The 26,182-nt window shown below is 40.6% G+C and overlaps 1 protein-coding gene across 2 annotated transcripts in view; it reads right to left on the minus strand.

Annotated features, from left to right (window-relative positions):
• The window catches only part of plch2a (phospholipase C, eta 2a), a 171,307-nt gene that overhangs the window by 41,864 nt on the left and 103,261 nt on the right, over window positions 1-26,182 (minus strand). For both annotated transcript variants that reach the window (XM_070969487.1, XM_070969486.1), the window contains exons 2-5: window positions 15,631-15,777; window positions 9,320-9,563; window positions 8,902-9,031; window positions 729-899 (exon numbers count right to left, since the gene is read on the minus strand). In XM_070969487.1, coding sequence (XP_070825588.1) covers window positions 729-899; window positions 8,902-9,031; window positions 9,320-9,563; window positions 15,631-15,777 — 692 coding nt within the window. The remainder of the gene's footprint in view (window positions 1-728; window positions 900-8,901; window positions 9,032-9,319; window positions 9,564-15,630; window positions 15,778-26,182) is intronic.

Here is a 26,182-nt window from a genome sequence, read left to right on the forward strand (position 1 = left end):
TTGTGGCATGTTTCCTTCACTGGTGTCTCCTGCAAATACCAATGAGAACTGTTGCTGCTCCAATTAAAAGCTCTGGAAAACTTTCCAGTTGTGTGAAGAGTGGTGAAAAGGTTTGAGAAGTGAATTGTCAATGTCTTTCCCTGGTGAATGTAATCAGTGAGGGAGAGCTCAAAACTGAACAAACAAACAAAACAGCACAACACAGAGGCTGCCAGCAGCAGCAGCAGCAGCAGCAGCAGCAGCAGCAGCAGCAGCAGCAGCAGCAGCAGCAGCAGCAGCAGCTTGTGTCTGTTTGCTACATGGTGGTGTTACAGTACATACTATACTGCCTCACTCTATGTAAACAGTACACACACTGAGGCAGTACATAATGTACAGTGAGGCAGTACATAATGTACTCAGTCCGCAGTCTGCTCTTCCTCTCTGCTGAATGCTAAAGAGCTACATTAGTTGCTACTAGCAAAATACACCCCATTCTATGACCAGACCGTCTGCCGTCCAGTTGCATTGTGTGTAATGTACACATCATTACACAAGGAAGAACTTGTGCTATAAGACCATATGAGAAATTATCTCTGGTTCTGCTGCATCAGTTTGGATGCTTTTATATTCAACTGTCCATTGTGACTCTGACAGTGTTGAAGGAGTGCAATGCTAAATCTGTGGACTAACTTTTTAATGTCAGTCTTTGTAGAAATTGAATAGCTAACTGTGTATACAGTGGGTACCTTTTGCTCAGTCTCCAGGAAGCGAGCCAGGTCGGCTGTGTCGAGGTGGTCTTTGAGGTTGCTGTAGGTGAGCATGAGGAGGTACAGATCCCTGCGGGTCGACATCATCTTGTAGAAGGAGCAGAACTCTTCAAAGCCCAACGTCCCCTGGTTGTCATCTGTATCTGCCTCCTACACAACAGGTACAAGGAACAGTTTTAATTGAGTTTGTTTCCCCATAAGCTTCATTTAAAATGCCAAGATTCTTTGACAGACTTTCAATGACTAGTCCCAAAATGTGCAACTTAGTCTTTCAACTTTGTCTTTGTGAGGAGTCTTGTTTAAGGGACAGACAGACAAAAACTGCGAGCCAATCAGGTTTTTGTCAAGTCCAAGTATTCAAAACTCAGCAAACAAGCTATGCTAAAATCCAGACAGACTTTATTCTAAACTAACTGCTGCAGAAAATTGACTGAAGGTCTCATGCCTGAATCACAATCATTCAAAAAGTGTAGGTGAATAAAACAAAACAAGGGCAACAAGAGCTAAACACATTAAAACCACACAGAAGGTCATTTTTTTAAAGACTAACAAACATACAAACCAGTTTCAGAGCTGAAGACTCATAAAATGTCATAATCCAAATTAACTCTTGTAAAATTATAAGTTCTAATATTTTTTTTTTTTTTTTGCCAAGTCCAAATGTAGTTACAGTATCCATTTGTTAAAATCATGCTTGCAAGCAAGATTCAGTCATGCATGACAAGCTACGCAAGGTCTGAAGACCATATGCTTGTCCAGTCAGCCACACCACTAGACCGCACTTTTCCTTGAAGGATAATCTGACCTGACCATTAATAAGCACACACAAAGCACACAATCCAAAACTGCCAATAAATAAATTCAGGAATCACAATTAATACAATTTCTGGAAATGGGCCGCTACACCAACTGCTGCTGTCATTTATTTTTATCTGACTCTTTCCCCTGGGCTAAGCTGCTGAAGCCGTAGGGTGCAGCTGGGCTGCAGTTAGGCTGCTTTTGTACTGTTGGTGCTGAAGGTGTGCTACAGGAAAGATGACAGAAAGACCAAGGGAAAAAGTCACCGATTAATGTGACTGAAGAAAAAAAAAAAAGCATTTTGTCTTTTCTTTATGTGTTGATGAAAATATAGCTTTTGTCTAATAACGTCTGTTTTTTCACATTAACATCTTGTACTTGATGTTGAACAAATGTAACACTAATTTGGAGATTAAGTTTTATGTCATTATCTTTTTGTATGCACTCACCTACATGTTTTCAGCTCATGTTACAACGGGTTGGTTTTCTAGTTGTAATGAGCTGGACAGATACCAAGTCAGGCTATAAAAGGCTGCGGCTGTGTTTGTGTACTAGAACGAGGTTAACGGGAGCACTGCAGCGGGTCACACCATGACCCATGTAATCCTTTCCTCATTTTACTGAGGCAGTCTGTGACCGGCTCCATATGCCAAGCAGCACTAGAGGCAGCCACTCACTGTAGTGTGATGACGTCTTTGCTAGTTGGAGCTTGGCTGAGCAGCTCACACTATCCACAGTGGGCTTAGGAAAATATTTTAAAGATACAGAGGAAGATATGAGTATTCAACATGTCAACATTGCTTTCATTAAACATACATCCACTGCAGCGACCCTCAAGAAACTGAGACAAGACAATGGCAATAACTCAATAAAACTACAAAAATAATCCACGAAAAAAAAAAGAAAGAAGTGGAAAGAGAAAAGAAAAAAAAGCATTGAACAAGCCAACTGATTTCAAGATGCTTCCTGCATAAAGAAACTAATCTCTCACAGTGTTCAGGTGGGATTTTGACCCATTCTTCCACTTGTGAATATTGATATGGCCATTCCATCACCATTATTTCTTCTTCTAGGACCTATTAAGAGTCTCCTTTGTAGAATCTTTTGAATAGTCGTCCACCCACGTCTTAGCCTCATTGTCCTGGTAGATGGCAACAGATTCTTCTCAAGATTTTCCTGGTATATGGCTCCATTAATCTTCCTTTCCATAACTTGGATTCTGCCCATACCATTACAACAAAAACAGCCTCATACCATGATGCACCCACCTCCCAACTTCACTTCCCGTAACCTATCTTCACTAGGTATGGTATTTTAAAGGTCACAGGCAAAGCCATTTCTCCTCCAAACATGTTGTGTAAAACTGTAGCCCAAAAGTTCGATTTTTGTCTCGTCTGACCACAGTACATCATGCTAATATTCTACAGGGGGTCTGAAACTTATTACTCAAAGGCTCACATCTAACTTGTATTCAAGGTCAGAGGTCAGTAATGATTGCCGATGACAAAGTAGTATTTAATTAATTGACATCACATCTCTTGTGATCGGGCCAGCATTAAACAAATGCAGAGGTTTGGGCAGTAGGGCCGCATTTATTTCTGACTCACGCATTTTCTCACAGCTACATTTACACTAGTTGTACAAATTGTGTACTGAGATAATGAGACACGTTCTGTTTATGTGGTTTTGGGGCTGATAGCAAATTCTTCGGTTAACATTAATGTGCAAACTTGACAGCAACAACACACAAAATAAGCTACATTAAAACCACATTCATCTGGGGGCAGGATCACTGTGGATGATCTCCAGCTTCATCATCACTTCATCATCACTGATACTTTATTGAATGATACAAAATCCATTTCAAAACAGAAACCGTTACACTTCACAACGTATTGTAGCCTATTCAGAACATGAGTGCTGGAAGGCCCCCTCAACTGCATTGGTCCAAGGGCAAACAAACATACACCCAGATGATACCTCTTGCATCCAATAGACAAGATCTGTGACTCTCCATGACTCCTCTATGCAGGTGAGCTATGAACTGCAGATTTTTTGTCTCTTTGCCAGGGGCTGGCAAGCTCATTGACCATCACTCCCAGGATGGACTGGACCTTTTCCACTGCTGAGTGACTAGATGGCTGATGCACAGATTTACTGAATTCATTAATATTCTGTAAACCGGATGGGAATGCGGTGGGCTGGATATGGCCAGGGGGCCACCAGTTAATGATATAGGCTGGGTCCGGATTGACTTGCCCTTTTGTCCTAATACGGACCGTATTGTGGACTTTGAGAAGGCCTGGTCTACAGGCTTCTACAAATGTGTAGCAAACATCAAACAAGCTTCAACATGTCATTTCTTCAGTCTTCCTACATGCATGGAAACCGTGGTGAAAAATTGTATTGTCTATGTTGTCTATGCACAATTTTCATGTGGTCCTTGGCTCTTGGGCTACTCCTCTGACTAACTTTCTGACTGCCCAGTTGGAAATCTTGTGAGGTGCTCCATTACATGGCCATATGATGGATTAATCTTCCTTCCTCCTATCCTGCAGATAATGGCACCAATGGTGCTTATAGGAACAATAAGAAATCCATAAGTAACCAGCTCCATTGTAATGCTGCTTAACAATCTTGTTGCAAAGGTCTTGGGAAAGCTCTTTGCCTCTACCCATCATGAGAGCTTTCTTGGTAAATAATGATTTGTTTATTTGCATTCAGAGGTGGGTAAGCCTTTTTCAAAGAGAGGAAAGACTAACCCACCAACATATGCTAACCCAGTTGATTCTAATGAGCACAGGTATGAGAACAACTTACTGGAATCTGTGCTTTTTCTTTTGTGTTCAATATTTTTTTTTCGTTACGCTATCTTGTATATGACTTGTTATGGATTGGAATGTCACAATTTCTTTATCTGTGCACTTTCATTGAGTTAATACCAATATCGGGTCTCAGTTTCATGGTGAATAGCTGTATTAGAAATGTTAAATGAAAAAAAAAAAAATGGTGTGTTGAATACTAATTTTCCCAACTGTATACAAACCTAAAACGAGTTTCTCCTTCCACAACAAGGAAATATGAAGAATAAATGTTCTATCTGCTTTTTACTTGACTGTATCACATGTTTAACTGCAAAAAAAATGCCTGTACGGTGTAGGAATACTTTAATAAAGAGTTTCATCTAAGAAATGTCTGGATTGCAATTAAATTTTGATCAATCATGGTTTTGGGAAGAGACATAGCCCAGAGTTCAGAGCCAAATGAAGTGTTGCACTGGATCCCCTGCTTGAAGAGCTGCCCACCATCCCACAGCTAAAGAATATTATTATTACAGAAGAGAATGAAAGTATGAAATGTAAGTATCAGGCATCTGCCATGACAGAATCAATGGAAGTGGAAATTCATAAAGACATGGATGAATAAACTACACTGAACGTGTCACATCAGTCACATCTGACTTGTACCTGCTACACTTAAGGTGAGTATCTGCGCTGCTACAAATCCATTTGGATCAGTACATGTCTAGAAGGGGATCCACAGCTTTACACAGTTTTAGATTGGCCTTTCAATGGGCTTTCTGCTCTGCTAGCTATTTTGTCCACAGTGCAAACTTCAGTATCAGAATACAACAGCAACTCCTGTACAGATGAGTTTGTAACAGAATGCACACATCAATAGTTGTGGCAGAACAGGGGGGGTGCAGTCAGGCGCACAGACCGTACTGAGGCCATTAGTCCCCTCCACTAATCAGACAAATGTACTGGTGTCAGTCTTCTGAACCCTAACTCCTTAAAACTTGCTACACTAACACATTTATCCTCCTACCCGTCACCACCATGTTCTCTGCACGGCACAGCTGATACACAGGAAGCCAAATGACACAGCCAAATACTTCATATCACCAGACTCGGCTGTTGGTTTTCCATACAGTACATCATGTGGCTGTCACTTAGTTGTGACTGAGCGACAAACAAGTGACAGGCACAGATGCATACAGACAGCATTAGTCATATAGTAAGAGTTATTAGAGACAGAGTTCTTCACTGAGCAGAAAGTACTGTGTTGTGGCAAGTTTGCAGTGATATAGATTCATTTTGATGTTATCCTTCATATCTACGAGAGCCGATGGTGACCAACAAAAGCACATAAAACCACTTTGAGGTGAAAGAATTCTTGTCAGAAGCAATCCTTTTATTCAGGACACATCTCAGGAGGATAGCAAAGTAGCGGAGGCACAGCTGGAGAACTAAGTCTTTTTATTGGACAGAAAACATCAATCTAGACTTATTCATTCCCATTCATTATGCATGAACCCATGCACTTAAGTTGTTAGCAGGCTTGTGCTCTGTGTTTTAGCTGGACAACTAATATAGATTAATTCATCAGTTAGAATTACAGCTTCCCCTTCCTACCAAGCTTTCCCTCCACATGCACATCTGCAAGTCTCTGCTGTAATAAATCATTGAGCAAAGCTTATGTTAGAGAAGTCTGCTTTGCTCTCATTTACAACTTCAAGTATCATATCCGACCAGCTTCCTGTGACTCATGCACAGAATGAGGAAAGGTCTTCAGGCCACATCACAGAGTTAATACACAACTCCAAGGCTGGTCGCTAAAAACTGGTGGAAACACATTTCCCTGATTTACTTTATGATTAGGGTGGAATATCAGGGTGATGTTCAGTGACCCTGATGGAGTATAAAACTCTTCTGATTGAATCTTGTAATTTGCAAGGGGTGTTTACAGCAATTCTTTGCAGAGATTTCACAATACAAGTCACAGTTGCTTTTTCAAAGGGTTGGCTCACCCAAATTACAATTCTCACATACCATTATTTAGCCATGATGATAGCTTTGGCTGCTTTTGCCTTTGAGATATCAGTGCCAAACATTTCAGACATTTCTGCCTCCACCACAATATAATGGAAAGTTCAATGGAAACCTTTAAATAAATAAATAAATAAATAAATAAATACTACTACTACTACTACTAATAATAATAATAATAATATAGTTTAAAGCAGTATAACTGGATTGCAATAACATTTTGTGTAGACTCTAAATCTTAATTTTGGAGATCCACTGATGCAGATCCATGACGAACATTATACCTGTTAAACATTAGCATGTTAGCATTGCCATTAAAAGCATGTCAGTATGCTGATGTTAGCATTTCGCTCAAAGCGCTGCTGTGCCTAAGCACAGCCTCAAAGAGCTGCCAGCATGGCTGTAAATGCTTTGTCTGGTTTAAATGTACTTGAGCATGTGTGACAAAATCTTAATTTAGGGTCCACTTGCTACCTTCCTGTAGCCCTTTCTAGTGCATCTCATGGTCTTTATGAGAAATGTCATTGACAAGTGCTGTAGGCACCATAAATGAAATTCCATTCCGCTGCACTGTATTTGGGTGGAGACAGAAATCTCAGTCAAATATTTTATATCTTGGACAAATTATATCGAATCTACCAGTATAGAGTGCTTCAATTAGAGTTAAGTTTTTTACTTTTTGAAAAAAAATGTCATAATAAAAAAATGCCATAATAAATCACAGAACATATGAGCTTGTGTGTCTACTTACACTTGGTTTTCCATCACACGGAAACGTCTGCAGGAGTTCGTCTCTAGCACTCAGTGAAAAATAGATTAAGATCTAAATGAGCTTGTTTCCACACAAAAATTTTGAAACGGTATAGAAAACTGATACTTTGGTTTTTGGTGGAAATAAGCTGATGACTGTTTGAGTTGACGTTACTTGAAACTATCACGTTCATTGTAGGATTACACATGTATTTTTATGTATGCATATTAGACATATTACAGTTAAAAGGTTGTGGTCATATTTGTATATATCTGTTATGTGAATCCCTGTTCTCAGCTTGGAGTTTGGGTTGATGTTAACCTGTATCATGTTATTCTTACAGGTGTTTCAAATATTTTGCCTACCCTGACATTTCTGAGTATGATAGAGCTCTGCATTTTATGGGATTAGGTAAGGGTGGTAACTTATCTTCGTTAATATGCAAATATATGCAGCAATGTGCTCTGAAATATGAGCAGACTATTTACAGTACTGTTACACTCATCACTTAACATCATCAAGCTCACAGTCCACAGGTATTCCCTCTCCACTGTAAGTAGGTTAAGCCAAGAAACTAGGCAAGAGATTGTCAACACACAAATCTTCATCAATGTACACACACACACACACACACACACACACACACACACACACACACACACACACACACACACACACACACACACACACACACACACACACACACACACACACACACACACACACACACACACTGGGGCCATCTGTGTCCCACCAGCACCATATGGGTGACCGCCAACAGGTCACTGGACATAGTGATAGCAAGCTGGCTAGCTGCTCAGTAGGAGGAAGGCTAAAACAACATGCTTAACATGGCAGCATGCTAATCCTCTAATGCGGAGGCTGAGCCATGTGTCAGCCAACATCTGTAGCAGTCAGTCAGAGTCTTAACTGCTCATTCACAATCTGCCAGGAAGTCCTGTAAGTGCATACTGCAGTCTCAAGTGACCTGCTGTTGTCTTAATGAGCTGGACAGCACTGTCCTGCTCATTAGCTGCACAGTTCTATGACAGTTTTACAGTGTCATTTCGTATTAGTGTTGAAGTGGTAAGTTTAAAACAGACTTCACACTAGTGAAGTAAAATACATGCTTACTGAGTTGAGTGGATTGTAATCAGCAGCTTTATATACAAAAATGAAATCTGCTTGGAGTTCAGTATGTTCAGAGAAAGCAATGACCACCTGCTCAGTGAGGGTCAAGGGCTGTTAAAAAGACAACTTTTAGTCATGTCAAACTTTCTCTGTGGTCATTCAGCTGTGGAGGAACAGGCAGACACCTGCCAGAGTTAAGACAGCTTTCTATTGTCTCCAACTTCCTCTGTGATCCCTGATCTATAAAACTGATAAAGCTGATCATACAGCACAGCAGTTGTCATTCATGCTGATGTCAGACATTGGCAGTCCATGGTTCACATTGGTTTTCATTAGTTTATACTCACTATACTGGTCTGTGTGTGCCATATATTTAATTTCATTTCATTTATTTATTTTATTAATGTATGCACTAACCGTCTGGCCTCTATGGGTCTAAAACTGAGACCCAAATCAGACCCACAGTGCAACCTGACTGAACCCAACACTGTATAATTGATAACTGAAAGAAGTCAAATGAGCCAAATGAGTCCAAAACTTTCACAATGTAAAATTTCTTGAACCCAGCAAAACATGGTGGTTGGTACGCCCTGGGTTTTGGGTGACAGAATTCACCACGGAGTGCTCACTGTTGTTTTTGTACCTTGAACATCTGTTTGACTTTCTGTCGGGGCAGGTTGACATTGAGTTTGTGCAGGAGCTGGAGGACCTCACTGATGCTTAAGCTGCCGTCGCCATTTTTATCAGCCTCAGTGAATGTCTGCTTCAGCCATGTGATGACACAGTGGGTTAAGGGAAGTCACCATGAAGAACTGGGGCATTACTGTCCAAGTTATTGTTATTACTGCTGCTTTTGGTTGAGAGTGAAGATTCAGGGCAAAAAAGTGTCAATGTAATAGACAAACACAGCTTGTCATGCTTTAAAAGGAAACTATTCATAGATTTTAGGACCACATATATGCTGATCATGATACTCTAGATTATATAATTGTAGTTGTTACTAGTCCTCAAACCACCAAACCAATCATCAAAGTCCCCCCTGCTATATAACTGAAGGATATTGGTCTCGGGTACGCTGCCTCTTGGCCAGGCTGTCCTCATCACTGATGCCAGCCATCAGATATTTGAGGCCTGTGATCCAGGTTCGCGCCTCCTCTCCAGTGCCGGACACCAGGTCCAGGGACTCCATGTGTTCTCCATAGTACAGACTGAAGCAGCAGTTGGGGTCGAAGCTGCCCTCTGCATAGCGCTGGAAGATCTCCGACTGCTTACCCTCACAAACCTCTCGGATGGAGTCGATGGAGACTGTTGGAGCAAACAGGAAGTCAGCGAGTAAGTGGTGGAACGTAACAAAGTACATTTATTTAAGTAAGGTACTTAAGTACAGTTTGCAGGTACTTTTACTGTTTGTGGATTTTCAATGTCAAGTTACTTTATACCTTTACTGTACTGTATTTCAGAGGGAAAATGTTTTTTTGTTTTTTTTTCGTATGTGACAGTTAAAGTTAGTTGTTACTTTGCAGTTTAAGATTTGATAGACAAAACATTTGATCAGATTATAAAATATAATGGACTGTTATTGACTAAATTACAGCTACAACAGCAAAATGCTGCTTACACAGTAATGCTTCATCACTGATTATATGATAAGACAACTCTCTATCCATTTATATTTTCTGAGTAAGATTCTGAATGCAGGACATTCAACTGTAATTGAGTACTTTTAAATGGTGTTACTGCTACTTGTAACTCAGTGAAATTTCTCAGTTCTTCTTCCACCAGTGGGGTCAGTAGACCTCTAGGTTTGAGCCTCAGGGAATGTCTAAAACTGAGAGAAAATGAAACACATATTTTTCAAAAAAGAGCACAAGTCTTAAGAATTCCACTGGTTTTGACAATTTCATTTGGGCAAAATAGTGAATTAACTGTTGTGGGCACAGGCAGTGCTAAATGGAGACATTTTTCAGCCTGATTTCATGCGTTATGATACAGAGGATTAAAATACTCAACTCAATGAGTAGTGCTCAGAGAGCGCTGTTTAGCAGATGCAACATTTATGAGATGGTAATGATATTTTACCGGAAGACACTGCCTCGAGCCATTCATTCGTTTTCCTCATGACAGAAAGCACATGATATGTAGTTCGGTTTCTTGTTCAGAACCAGGTTCATTCCACAAAAACTATCCATATCGAAAGGATATATAGTGCCAACACATATCTTTTTCTGTCTCCATATATCTCTATCTTTCTGTCATAGAATATACTGCATGGATGAAACATTTACATACACACTCATTCATAATGCAGTGATATAGCTGTACACTCATGACTACACAAACACACACACACACACTCACACACACTCACACCAGAGTATAGAACCTGTGGTTTAGTGACAGCTGTTTGCACTGGATGTCGAAGATGTCACTAACATGACACTCGACATGCTGCTGCTGCGTGTTCCCATGTGGCTGCCATTGTTCTTGACAAACCCTGCAGCTGGAGATGCTACATGGGTCCATGTGCTGTTATTGACTGCAGCACTTTTATAAATTATGCAGTAGTATACACCAGATATCTGCTAGATAATGGTAACCACTACTACTCTGTGGAGTATTTGATGAGTTGCTCCTGTTGGGCTTTTGTTGACCACCTTTACTGTCAACATTTCCACTTGTACACTTGAAATATCACAATCTAATAAGCAGACTGCCACAACATGGGCATCTTAACTTAAGTAACATTTTGAATTGAAGTATTTTTACGTTGTGGTATTCTAATTTTTTTCTTTAGGATCTGAATACTTTTTCCATCACTGTAAGCCTCCAAGGCACCATTAAAAACAGTAACTTCATTTATGTTGCACTGTTGATACAGTGATAGCAGTAGCAAATAACAACAGCAATTTGTATAGCACATGCTGTACACAGGAGAAAACTTTTGTGCTTTACATAAATAAAAACAAAAGACCATCCACATAAAGTATAAAACCTCATTACAAGATGTCAAAAGGACATAAAACATTACATAGAACATAATGAAAACAAAGTGGAAGTAGCCTTGACTGTGTGTTCATCTCTTTTGGAACACCAATAGAAAACTGTAGAGCAAAATATCAATACAGTAGGAACAGAGTGTAGTGTTTAGAGCTTCATTCAAAATTAAAATGTTTTAATTTTATTTTTAAATTCCTACAGTTAGGGCACATCTATCTTCTGGCAGTTTGTTCCAGTTGCATGCAGCATAACAGCAGATTGCTGGTTCACCATGCTCAGATTGTTGACTCTGGTTTGTAGCTGACCTGAGTTCATGGATCTAAGAGTCCTGGTATGTATTCTTTAAGCATATCAGACATGTATTCAGGGCCTAAACCACAAAGTGATTTATAGTATTTATAGTTATACTTTAAAATCTATTCTGTAACTAACTAGAAGCCAAAGTAAAGATTTAGAACTGGAGTAGTGTGCTCTGTCTTCTTGGTCCTGGATAAAACTCTGAATGTGTTTTATGGTTAGGATTTTATCATTGACTGTTAATCTTGATTAATAACGCTCTTGACAATTACGATCTTCAATTGTTTTAATAGAAATAGTTTGCTGAAGTTCGACTAAAAGCCTTAAAAAGAAAACATTTTAGTCAAAACAAAAATGTCCAGCTTTTGTTGACTAGATATGACCAAAAACTAACACTAAAACATGGCAGACTCAAAAAGGCAGAAAACCCTTCGTGTCTTTAGCGTAACACACATTCAACAGGCCTTGTGTGTGTCCAATTTAAGGTCAATCAGACTTATGGTGTGAGGGGCATGGCCTTTCCAAAATTGAATTTCTGGGCCTCAGTTACAGCGCCACCATCACATGCATACTATTTTACATTTATGGGGTGTAGTTTCATGGTTCTAGCTCAATCCAGCTCAGAGGAATTTGAGCCACTGAAGTAGAAAAATATTCAAAATAAAATAATAACAAGAATAATAATAATAAACTGGCAAAAGTACAGTGGGGTTCGGCCCCTTCAGGACTTGAGCTCAAACTTACACTGTTAGACTGTATTTTTATGTTTTGGTTGTTGGCTTGTTCTATTGGTCAAAATGTACATTTCTGGTAAGAAAAGGTAAATCTGCTGTCAGGAATACAGGTCAGTGTGTGGGCAGACCAGAAGCCTGCAGTGCTGCCTGTCAATCAGTCCGTCCCAGTGAGTGCGTAGCAATTGAACACCACAGAGAGTGCTGCCAGAAAAGGCTGCGGTAGCTACACATTTATACCCTTCTCCAGTGTCTGAGACATATCAAGGTATCAAATGAGGGATTCAGGGACGCATCCAAGATGAGGCTCAGACAGTTCAGGTGTGAGTAAAAGCTGGGAACGTGTATTCATAGGGAACAGAAGACATCACTCTGTCACTCCTGACCAACTACCTACAGGTGCAGAGGCAGCGTGTCATTTCTACTTGAATTTATGGGGAATGTAGTGTGTTAAAAGTTGGAGTCAGGAGTCAACATACATGGAGGCTCAAGTCATTCAAACTTATTTAACTACTATACAGTTTTCATGTTAACAAACTATAGTTTTAGCAAGTCAGTTAGAGAATCTACTTTGTGAATGACTACAGTATTTTAGAAAACTATTGTGGACAGATTACTTCATTTATATATACAATATATATCACAATTCCAGTGGGTCATATGTTTACATACACTAGGTAGACTGTCCCTTTAAACAGCTTGTAAAATTCCAGTTGCAGATGTACATGTGAATGCATTTTACGGCCTCCCTTCAAACTCCAACTTGGCTCAAGAATCAGCCCAGACTTTTTGTGGACCTCCACAACTCTGGTTCATCCTTGGGAACAATTTCCAAATGCCTGAAGGTACCGGAACATCTGACCCAAGTTTAACAATTTAAAGGCAATTCTATAAAATACTATCCACGTGTACTCTGACCCAGTGGGAAAGTGATGAAAGAAATAAATTAATTCTCTCCATTATACTGACATTTTACATTGTTAAAACAGTGATCCTTAGATGAGGAATGTTTATGAGGATTAAATGTCAGGAATTGTGAAAACCGGAGCTTTAATGTTTCTGGCTAAGGTGTATGTAAACGTCTAACTTCAACTGTATGTTGAGTATAAGATGTGTGTGGAGGGTGGATTAACAGACGTGAAGCCATGTTCTATGTGCACTGCTGCCACCCTGATGTGTGAAAGTAGCTTATATCTGTTTTACTCATCCAACCGTAAATGGTTAAAGATTTTGGATAATTTCCATGATTTAGTTTTTCATCTGCCTACAAAGTGTGTGTGTGTGTGTGTGTGTGTGTGTGTGTGTGTGTGTGTGTGTGTGTGTGTGTGTGTGTCATTCTCATTTAGTGGCACGTGTGTGTAAGACACTGTTTGGGCAGATTAAAGCTGATGAATAATTAAGTTGACTTAAGAAGCTTATTAAATCCAGGGCTACAGAGGAGGGAGAGCAACGGGAAACTGAGCCCTAAGCCCCCATGAGACACCCAGCCATACTGGAAGCTGCTGCTCAGAAGTCTCTTTGCTGTCTTTTATTCAAAAACACTGCAGGAAATGCTTTGCTTTGCTTGTTGAAGATACTGTGCAGGGAAAATAAAGGTCCAGTTCAAAACAACGAAAGCACTTCCATCCCTGGGGGAATGTATAGGAACAAGAATTAAATCTAGCCGAACTAAAAGCCTGTCAAACATAAACAGATAAACAGGCCAATTGGGAGACCGGATCATTGTGGTGGCAAAAAAAAAAAACAAAAAAAAAAAAAACAGGAGCTTTGAAAGCTTAGACAAAACACAAGCAAATTAATCCATTTAATTTCACCAAATTTGACAACACATGAACAGAAAAACTGCTGTAGATTGAGAAAACACAATAAAATGCAGAAACACTGCCAGCGGCACAGACAACAATGGAAACTGTTTCCAGGGGACACTAACAAGTGATGAACACGGCTGGGACATGCTGTTGCTGTTGTTTGTGATCATATTGAAGTTGGCTCAATAAGTAAGTGTGTTGGAAAATGTGGGATGTGGAAAAGTGGAGCGGAATGCTGGAAGATTTATTTGGATTATTATCTATTTATTCCTTTATTGGCAGGACAAGCGTGTCCCAGCAGCGTCCAGCTGTGTTCATCACTTTTACTGTCCCCAGGAAAACTTTCTGTAGTTGTCTATGCTACTTGTGTTTCCTGTTTTTTGCAGTCTTTTTTCTAAATGCTGCTTTTTGCTTGTGTTTTGTCTGTTTGCATGTGTTTTCTTAAGCTGCAGTGCATTGAGCTCTCAGGGCCAAATACACACAAGACTTGCGCCCAACTAAAATAAATAAATAAATATTGACCTTTCGTAGTGTTAAAGAGTTGTTTTCTTTGAGTGGGTCCCTGTTTATCTCGTCCACAAGGATGCACACACATAAGTGACACAACACACATCCCTGTCAATGGTGTCACAGTACTCCTCTGGTGGCATAACATACAGAGATGTGCTGAAATGTGCCAACAAAGACAGGGAGCAAGAAGATTGCGAGCGCGTTAACATGGATGTAAACAATGCTGTATTTAAACACTTTTTCAAAATCATCCGTGGTTTGTTAGAGGTTAGGGACACACAAAATGCCAGTTAGTAACACTGAATGTAAACATAATTTTTGATTGTTTTCAAGAAAACTCCACTGGGTCCCTTTCAGCACTCCACTTCTGGTCCTCATGACATTGCTTACCTTTTTTGTTTGTTTGTTTTCCTCAATGTATTCAATTGTATTCACTTAATATACCTCAGACAGGCAGGAAATCTATCATTTAAAAAAGTTAGTTAAAGCTAGTTCTACCTTTAGCCCAAGCATTTTCACATTTTCTCAAACTACGAACACAACTAAAATACGCTGAGTGTTTGTCAGTGACTACCCTGTTGACCAGCGTTCTGGTCCAACTTAGTTGCTTCCCTTCATTATGTCACACCTTAACATCCCCTTGTAGCAGCAGTAGCTTTTGTTTGCATAATGTGGGTATTTTTAAGTTATGAGACTTATTCAATGAATAGTAGTTTGGCAGAGGTAATTAAAATGAAATGCAGTAGTCCTGACAGTAACTGCTGCAGTCACTCACTCTCTGTTCACTGAAAAGGCTGTGGCCACTGTCTTTTTGGCAAATTGATTTCTCAAATGTCCACAAGGTCGAGCCTCTGGGAGGGATGATAAATGGCAATTCAGAGTGAGACTATGCTGATGTGATGCCTGGTTACATTCAATGAGCCCTTGCCTGTCACAGTAAGTTTGAACCATGAACACACTGGAAGTGCAGGTGTATGACAGATTTGAAATGCTTTTTTCTTTGACTGTAAGAGGAAAGAAGACACTCACTCTTGGCCTTCTCATTCTTGCGTGAAGGCCTCCAGCGGATGCAGGACTTGTGTTCATCCAGATAGAAGAACCGCACCAGTCCCTTGGAGCCGCCGCGGAGCTTTACCATCTGGGTCCCCATCTGCATGGAGCTCATACATTTCTCCACTGCAGGCCAGAAAACAAGCCAGACAGAAGAAAAAAAAGTTGTCAGAAGGGAAACCGAGAGTGTGCTGCAACTGAAAAAGTGCGATAGACAAACGTGCATAGAAAACATGTTTTCATTCAAGAGATTGATGGATTGTGTGTGTGTGTGTGTGTGTGTGTGTGTGTGTGCGTGCGTGCGTGCATTTCCACAACATTCCATGCAAACTCCAATTATTTACTGACACACTCACATGAACACACACAATGCAAAGCGAATGCACTGGATATGCCTGTCTTTGCTGACAGGGTTCTGCTTGTCTCAGGGGAGGAAGAGAAAGGCAGAGAAGATATACAACAGCGAGAAGCAATTTCTCTACGAAAAGCCGTTTAACAAGACCTCTACTTCACACAGTAGGCTATGACAGAACAACAACCACGGGATAAATCAATAAAAGCAGGAGCTCTCTCTGGATGTGAGGATTCATATTGTAGCCTAAGTTTATCATAAATCATTCTGCATCTTCTAGGAATGAAATGACAGCAAGCGAATAAGACTGGCTTTAATAAGGCACTGCAAATCCTGAATGGTGGCATTGAAAAAAAAAAACGTCTGTCCTGTGTCTTTGCTATTATTTTGGGGGTGAATTTGACAGCTCCTCCACAGGAAGCTAACAGTGTGGTAATCAGGCCTGGCCTGGCCTGGCCTGGCCTGTGTGGACAGCCACTTGCCCCTGGGCTGCGGTTACACCCTATGTGGCCATAATATCAATTACCATGTGTCTGTCACATCCTATCAAACATTTCCCCTACAACACGCAGGAAATTAGGCCAACTCAGTACACACATGTATTTGAATAAGGTTAGCAGATTCCTACCACATGTTATTCAACATGTCTGCTGCTCAACACAAGTTTCTCACCAGGTAAATGACTCAGCCTTAAGATAGTTCTTAACATATACTTTCACATTTTAAGAAATGCAGCACAAACAAATAAAGGCTGGTGATAAATAAAGCTTGGGTTAAAAAACATAGAGGAAGGTATTTCTCCTGAAATGACTCTTTGTAGTTAATCCACCATCATTTTCAAAACCACAGACACTTCTGCAATATCTTCCTCAATGGCCTAATGCACCCGGACATGTTAAAAAGACAGCAAACATGGTATTAATGGCATTAGTGCAGCATCCCTTGGTATTAAACTAAAACGCAACATAAAGCAATGTTCTGTTGACAAACTTCTTTGCATACTGAACTCATTGGACAACAATTTTCAGGAGTAAATGACAAAAGAAACAGCATTAATGACCGAAATAGGGCTTATGAGGCAATTCCGAGTTCACGTGCACCATTGCTCAGATATATATCCAACTGAAAACCTGTGGGACAACCTGTATCGACGTTCGGCATTGTGTTTAACTGCAACAAGAACTGCTGAACTTCATACATTTCTATTGGAAGAGTGGGATGTGACTCCACTAATATTCACAAAAAAATATGAATATTAGTGAATGGCAGCATAATGGCAGCAGTATTTGTGCTAAAAAGAGAATGTGAAAGCAGCAGAGTGGTCAGTAAACAGATTTGAATTAATGTGAGAATTTACAGCACTGCTAGTATTTCCCAATTTCTTTGTGCTCCTGAATTAATTATTAATTAATCTAAATTCTGACATGACTCATATGAGGATCACGTTTCAACCTGAATGCAACATACATCCAAAATATCTGCTGTATAAGCAAGGAACGCAAACCAGCAGTGACGGATTGTTCTAATTGAGCATTGATTTGGCCTGACTGTGGTCTTACTGCTGAGCGCCCACCCTCCGGGGTATTGTCAATGTAGTTCAGTCCTGTTCTCCTAACCTTATGGTCCTGAGCAGGAATTCGATTGCAAAGTGCTCAGCTCCACAACAGCAGTGCCAGTGCAATGTTCGGCCACCAACACATGCCAGCACAAGGCTGGTTTACTCGGTGAGCTCTGTGTGCAGCTTTCTGTCGACCCAAGTGGCACATTAACAGAATGATCAGAACATCTCGGAATTCTTATTAAAAAAGCAAAAAAAAGCAGCACACACAGTGGACTGTGTAAAGGGACTCACTGCTAACTGACCACACACCCACTGGAAAAGCTTTAAATGGCCAGACCAGGCAGGTGTGTTTGTAAATTTCAAAGGCGATTCAAAGTGCTTTTCATTGTGTGTTGCAGCTTTTTACAATAAATTAAAAGACATAAACTAGGAGATAAATAATAAATTAGTCAAAATGAAACTACAGAATAGATAATGATGATAGTTTGAACTGGGAATGGTTAGCAGGCTGCTTCCTGATGACCTGAGAGTCCAGGAGGGTTCATAAGACAGTAGAAGATGCATGTTGGTCCTAAACAACAGAGAGATTTAGAGACCAGCAGTGGTGCTTTAATCTCTTTTTAATGACACACTAAAGCCACGCAAGTGTAAGGATTGGTGTGATGTGCTGTTTTTTGTCTTCATTAGAAAATGAGTCATTTCATTGTTGTTTTTAAAAGGTGGATTCTTCTAGTATTTCCACAAAGTGCAACATCTACAACGAGGGCCTGTTAACTGTTACATCATACATACATCACAAATCATATTACTGAAACCTTTAAATATGGTGTCTCGTTACCTTCACAGTAGTCTGTCATTCCACATGTAGTAATTACTTGAAAACTTTAGATCCAAATTCTTCACAAGGGTCAAAAATCATTTGAATTTAGGAAGACCACCAAAAACATGTGTGGATGTTGAAGTATTAAAACTCATGCTCAAAACTTAAATATGAAGTCAATTCTTCTTAGTCGCTACTAGTTTTTAGGTCCAGTTATCTCATTAGCATGTCTCAATTGTCCTGATAAATGACACCTCTGTGGTGCATGTTTTACTTTTAAGACGGTTATCCCACGATAAGTGTTTGATTGCCTCATTATCTCAAGATTCATATCAGCATGGATACACGTAAACTAATGTAGTGAATGAGCTGGTCATGCAAAGTGTCTGAACCAGTGAACAGCACTGTGTGGCAGAGCAGAACTGACGTGACCTTTGACTCTGCTGTTCCCCTGCCCAGCAGACACAGAAAGGACAGGAAGAATCAATACTGCAGCCACCACACTCCCCACAGACCAGCTCCCCATTGATCCCACAGTACGCACTGTGAACCAAATCATTTCTGTAAAATTAGCCTAATGCAGGGCAGTCCTGCCACTGTGGCATCCCAAAATCAAGACATATTTCCAATTTCAAACTCCTTTTATTCAGACATAATTCTTGTATAGCTGCTTGGCTCTAGACAATATTTCCCATTTAAGAATTTCATAAAAGAAAAACGGTTTGTAGAACATGTTCATATTCCACAAAGAAGGGGTACGGCACCAGCACAAGCACTGAAACATTTCAAATGACACTCAGCCTTACAGGAACCGACACTGACTAGATTCCACATCCTGCAATTGATGATATTGATGCACCAAAATGCACTGTAAAATCATTCAGTGAATTAGTACATGAGCCATTTCACAAAACACACCTGAACGAACCAATTATCAATACTGTTGGTGATTGGTTTTCAACGTACCGTGGAAGAACAAAGGAGCATGTTATCCATAACCAATTGACCTTGAATGATTTCACAGCTTGGACTTTTTCGTGCAACATAAATACAACATGGCTGTGGGGCAGCTTTTTATTGATTTCAAGGGAAAAGTTATTTCTGTAGCTGCTGGCTGACTGCAGCGCCTGATGGCCACTGGCTGTAACAGAGTTAAGGATCTGCACTCTTTCAGCTGGAGAGGGGGCAGTAATCCATGAAATGAGCTGCTGTCAAAGTTTGTTTGGAATAAGAGCATCATGACTCTGCAGGTCAGGATGGCACACTGCTGGAAACATTTCTCCTGACATCAATCCTCCTCCTGTCAAAGATGAGCTGCTTGCTCTCTAATAGCATCACAGTCTCTTACTAACATTTACCTCTGCTGATGTTGTCACCTGTGTCCAGAGCCCAACCGTCAGCCCACCATGTGTGCTCACTGTGCTGACTTGAGAAGGAAACTTGGGGTATCTGATTCTCTAGACTACATGGAGATAAGTTGAGAAGAAAGTAGCGCGGCTGTCACGAGTCTCTTTCTGCTCTGTTGTCACATCGCACGCACACATTTCATTTCACCAGTGCCGTGAGAGGCCAAATCTATTTAAACTGCCACCAAAGAGACTTGTTTCAACGTGGAGCACACTCCAGTTTGTGGTTGCCTTGAACACAATTTACTCACGGATGAGGAGGCAGGGAAGGAGGCCACGTTCTGCTCACGCTCCCCTGCCAGTCGGCTAAAAGGAGAATGTGTGTGCTCTTGTGATGTACAGTAGCTGGCTATGTGGGGGACTTCCCTTGAGAAGTCAACTAAATCTTTCAAACACCTTCCTTCTGTATTTTACTGTGGAGCACTCACATAAAAGCAGCATGGTTCGCGGGTTCAACCCTAGAGTGAAGTGAAACCTGTCAGCGGAGGCTACAGATGTCCAAATTTTACTTCATCAACCAAACATTTTAGCCCGCTGCTACATGGCAATCAACCAACAAATGAAATCAGAGTAAAGCAACTAAAAAATATTTCAGAGACAGATTTAATTAAATCACAGCTGCTACTCTAACTACACAGAGACAGTGTTCAAAATATCAAATGTCAATACAAGAAGCTCCACATACCGAACAAAAAGCACAGACCCATTTAGCAGTAAATGGTGGAAGAAACGCATTTGAGTGGAAAGGTTAGTCATAGCCTATGGAAGGCGGATTAGGCTTAGATAGTAAAGGCCGGTAATCAATTAAACAACAGTTGAGTGGTTTGGGACTTTGTATTCACAGTTGGTGCTGAGGCTCCAGGAGGTGATACACTCTTCCTGTATTATCTGCAGAGCAATTAAAAGGAGCATTAAACTCAATTTAGAACTGTGTCTTTCATATCTGTATGTGTAGATACACATTTGAAGTGCTGTGAAAACCAAATTACACAAAACAGAAATGATGAAAAATTCTAAGTCCAGACACCAGGACGGTGCGGGCATTTCAATTAGATGTAATTAAAATAGAGATGATTGCGGAAACAACAAAGCCACATGGCATGCAGCATGTTGTTAAACCTACAAAGATGGCACACAGTACAAGTCATGAACTGTATGCTTATGTCAGATGAGCACTGAATGACAAGAACTGAAAACACTACAGAGCAACTTTACCAAGTTCAACCAAGCACATAAAAGGTCTGTTTGTGCTGACGGTATCAGTAGGTTACGCCTGAGGACTGGCATCTGGGTCAAATGCAACTCCATGGATGACAAAGCCAGTTTTATATCGTAAACAAAGGCGAAAATCGCAGTGATATTTGAGGTGAAACTGACAATCATAGGCAACATTAACTTACAACTGACCAACCCACCATATACTCTGCTGCTCAACCAATAGTGGGCACAGCATGATGGGATGTAAAGAGGTGTCTAACCGATAACATAATTAGAAATTATGATAATAATATATTATGAGCTTTTTCAAATGAAGGTTTGAGGATAAAAAATATACATATATTTTGGACCAAACATTTTGAAATTGTCAATAGCCTTGTGTGTAACCTTTCTGATAATCAGAGAACAATACTGGTAAGTTTATTGTACTTATAGTTTATTGAATTGTACGTCGGGTGTAAGTCCAATATGGGTCATGTTGATGGCCTCTGTCTCCTGAATGTTTACAATGTCAAACAAACCAACAACAAACCTCATTCTAATACAGGTTAACATGCGGGAAAGAATGCACTCAAATGGAAAGGGGTGAGGTCGGAGAGCGACTGACCTCTGATGGACAGTTTTTGAGAGAACAAAGACACAACAGCAGCATATAAACGTACAACACCTTGGAGAGGTGGAGAGAGAAAACAGTGGAGCACGACACACACACGAAGACAGTACACTCTTTACGAGCAGGGGTCGAGGCTTGTTACCATGGTTACAACATCAGATTTAAAGTGTGTGTGTGCGGATGTGGAGAGGACGCCCATTGTGTAGGAACGCTGGTTGTTAACTGCATGAAAACAAGCTCAGATCTGCAAGCTTGATTAACGATAGCAGACAAGAAGCCTCAGCAAGACTGGCAATGACTAAAAAAAGTGCTGGTTTCTCTAAATACCTTTTCTCCACCACTAAATGCTCTACTGTGTAAATCAACAGTTTCACTGGCAAGTCACGTGTGCATGAGTGTAAATGTTTTACATTTAAAGGTGAAATAAAATTCAGCTGATCAGGAGTTATTATAACAAAAACAACCTGATCTCTAGATAAGAATGTTCATATTGGACCGGTCTGGAAAAAAAAACATTACATTCAACGACTGAACTTTTTCAACTGTGGCTGCCTACAGTATTCACACATGGCAACTGCAGTATGGTTAAGGTCGAGGAGGGAATACAGTTTTGGCAAATAAATGATTCTCCAGGCAGGTAACACTTGGATGAGAGATTTATTAAAATGAACTACTAACTAATGGAAGACCGCCCAGAAATTAGGTCCTTTCTGCACAAAGGGTAGATAACACTACTGTTCAAAGAACAAATGGAAGTGATTTAAAAAAGACTCTCAACACAAATATCATGCTCTATGGCCACATGACAGATTAACTTCATACTCACACTGATACTTGTAACTTGTAAACAAACATACACCAGAATAAGGTCTTTTATGTCATTTTAGAACTGCCTTCTCATCGCAGCATGATCTGTTCATCCACATTTTTACCTGTGGAGGTATGTGATTATCTGAATAATCCTGGTCCTCAGAGTCTGCCCTGAACTGCAGAACTGACCAGAACTCAGGGATTTCTGGCACACTTCACTGACTCGCTGCTTTTTTCATACCCGATACCCGATTTCATGTTTTTTTGAGTCCGAGTCATTTGATTTTGAGTATCTGCTGATACCGAGTCCCGATCCGATACTTCTATAAAACATTACGAAACGAACTAAGAGAAAAGAATAAGATCTCGGATTTTCCTTATTTATTTATTTATTTTTTTTTACCAATGGCTCTTATATTAACATGTAACACTTATGCACAATTGTGCATGCATGCAGTGCAGTGTATTGTAAACTTCTATGAGGTAGCTTGGATTACAGTCTCAAGTCAGAACTAGGGATGCACATTTTTAATTTTTTTTTATGACCGTTAACTGACGCCCTTTAACGATTAATAACCGTTAACTGATAAGATTTAAATGTCCTTACATGCTGCCATTCCGACATTCCGTCATTCCGACATACTGCCATTCCGACATACCACCATTTAGACATATCACCATCCCAAAATACCGCTATTCCGACACACAAACGTCCCACCATTCCGACAAGGCTTTCCATGTAAGGAAAGGTTGGAATCAGAGAGTCACTGACTCGGCGCTGTTCGGTCCGAACTGCAGATTTACAATGACGGCAAATAGTTAGATTACTCATCTAAAATGTAAAAAAAAGCTACAAGATTTAGATAATTAACAGTACTGTAGGCTTGAATCGTCTCCTATTGCTTTTTAAATTATGTCGAGAGCAAGCGCGCTGGTGATTTCTTTAAATGTGTGTTCTGATTCACACTTCTGAAATCAGATTTTTAAACAGTTCTGATGGAGCTCAATGTTTATCTGGATGATGCGGCTTCATTCTGAACCATTTTACTGTAAACCTGGACGACCCGCAGCGTGTCTGGAGATAAAAAAATAATATTCAATGTAACGTGTGTTTTGTGCGTAATTGCGCACAATAAGCTGGTGCTTCGGAAGTTGCATTTGGTCGTGTTTGGCCTCCAGTGCCTTGCATGCAGGTGTGCTGTGGTTGAAGTGCCTGACAAGCCGCCCCGCTGCAACAATAACACGATGCACAAACACATTAAATCCGTCATTTACCGCCAGCTGCAGTGTATGTGCAAAACAGGGGATTGAGTCCCAGCTGACCCGTCCGGGAGAGTTGGCTGTCACGATGTTGCGCGCGTTGTCGTGGACGCATGCGGACACTTTCCCACTAAGTCCCCAAGTCTCCACTGCATCAACCAGTTTAGCTGTGAGGTTATCAGCTGTGTGTCTACCTGGCATGCTCTGCGTTAACAGGACAGCAGAATTAACTTTCCAGTAATCATTGATATAGTGACATGTAATTGTCACGTAGCTCTCTGTTGTGAGCGCAGTCCAGCGGTCCGTTGTAATAGCCACGAACTTACGAACTCGACACGCCCCCATGAGTTGATTGACTTCTGTAGCTAAAAAACAAAATTGACCGTTAGTATTAATCGGTTAATGTTCCTGTTATCGGTTAACGGTTAAACAGTTAACCATGTGCATCCCTGGTCAGAACAGAACACAGAAATAAAATAAAATTTTCTTCACATTAGGAATAGTGCAGCATTAAAGACTCAATAGTCTAGTATTAAAACAAATAGCAGCTTAACTTAAAATAGGCATCAAAATATCAAATGCAAACAAGTGAGCAAATAAAAGTGACTGTTATCAAGTAGCCTAAGGCCATACTGTGCTTTTTGGAACTGCACTCCTAACTCGTATTCTCAGTGCAGTGTATTGTAAACTGCAGTGCAGTGTATTGAGGTGTCGTATCAAGTCTGTGGTGTTTACAGCAGCTTTGTCCTTCCCACCTCTCGAGATCCTGATTTTGCATATCTCACAGTTTGCAATTGCATTGTTCTCGTCGTTCACTTCCAAATATTTCCACACAGCCGACATAGTAGCAGCATATCACGCACCTCAGCTTCAAAACAAACTGCTGCATGCTGCCGTGCTCCGCGCATGCGCTGTTCAGTGGCGTCTGTCACAGACACAGACCCGGCCTGTAAACGTTGGTAGTTAATAAATACTATTTTATTCTCATTTCTTTTTGATCACTAATAGCCCATATATTGTGTGTATATATATATATATATATATATATATGTGTGTGTGTGTGTGTGATTAAAAATAACAATAAATATACATATGTATATATATTATTTATCCGATACCTGATCGGGACATAATGTCCGAGTTCCGATCGAGTCTGCAGTCACGTGATCGGCCCGATTTCCGATCACATGATCGGATCGGGACAACCCTTCTCTGCATGGGTTTGGAATCATTTAGAAGACAAATGTTTGTAAATATGTTTCATGAGGAATATAGCTGTTTTTAACCACATCAGTTATAGCCAACACTTGTAAATTTCAAGCCTCTCCATCTCCTGACCAACTTTCAGAGACGCGTAATAGGATGACCTACATCAACACTCCCTTAACAGGCACTAGCAGTCCTGCTGGAGGCCACAGCTGTGGTTAGTTAATGGGCTTAAAGCAGGCAACAGGTGACAGGCCAGGTAGCAGCTTCCCACAAAAACACATGAGGCTGAGGCCAAGTAGGATGAGAGAGTGCCACCTCAGTGACGTGGCAAGGCGACCTGCGTGGCTGTTGTCCTGCTGCCACAGTCACAATATGGACCAAGCAGGCGGAGTCACTTACTGTCAGCACACCAGGTTAAGCCCAAAGGGATTGCAAAGAGGCCATATGTTGCAGCCACACACACACGCACATGACTCCATGGTGCAGATGGTCATTTTGCTGAGGTGATCTGCAAACCTAATGAAGACTGACATGGTGGTAGTGTAAAGGTTAAACACACACAACAGGTACTCCTGAGAAGCCCTTAAGCAAGATGTTGAACCTCTGACTGCTCAAGTGGGCACAAATTGAGCGCATGAGGGGAATGCTGAAAAACACCATGGAGCTCATCCTCTGCACACTTTTTAAAAAGTGCTGAAGTTGTCAGCCAGCTTGTGACCTGCAATTCCCACCATGAACTACAGTCTTACTGAAAACACCCATCTGCCAAGGGTAACAGGTCTGCCAAGTATGCAACAAGTAGACATATTTCTGCGTATGAACAGTTCAGTGCTGGGTACTGGGTACCAGTTACAGTTTTCTGAGGATACATGTAAATTTCTTTGTTGGTATATACAAAGAGGGATATCACGAGTAACTGTAGGTTGCAGAAGAGCAAACCTAGACATCTAAATGTCACCAGTAGCCTACCATCTGTTCAGATCAAGACACCCATAGTGGAGGAACGCTGGATGTTAACACAATTAAGACAATCCACCTCTTAAGAAAAATACTTCTTACAAGGTTAATTTATTCAGGCAATACTTAAGATATGTTCAGAGTAGACACAAGCAAATTTTGGAGGTACATGCAGACGATGAGAGTTTGCTCTGGGCAGCAGGCACTGAGGTAAAGTAGTTGAAATTGTCTCAAAAATGTGCATATACAGTTTAAGACAAAAGGAAGCAGAGAGGGTGCTGGAGGGAAATAACAAGGAGAACCGGAGTGCCTGGTCAGTTCTGAG

The sequence above is a fragment of the Chaetodon trifascialis genome, chromosome 8, assembly GCF_039877785.1.
Source record: "Chaetodon trifascialis isolate fChaTrf1 chromosome 8, fChaTrf1.hap1, whole genome shotgun sequence".
Classification (NCBI taxonomy): Eukaryota; Metazoa; Chordata; class Actinopteri; order Chaetodontiformes; family Chaetodontidae; genus Chaetodon; species Chaetodon trifascialis.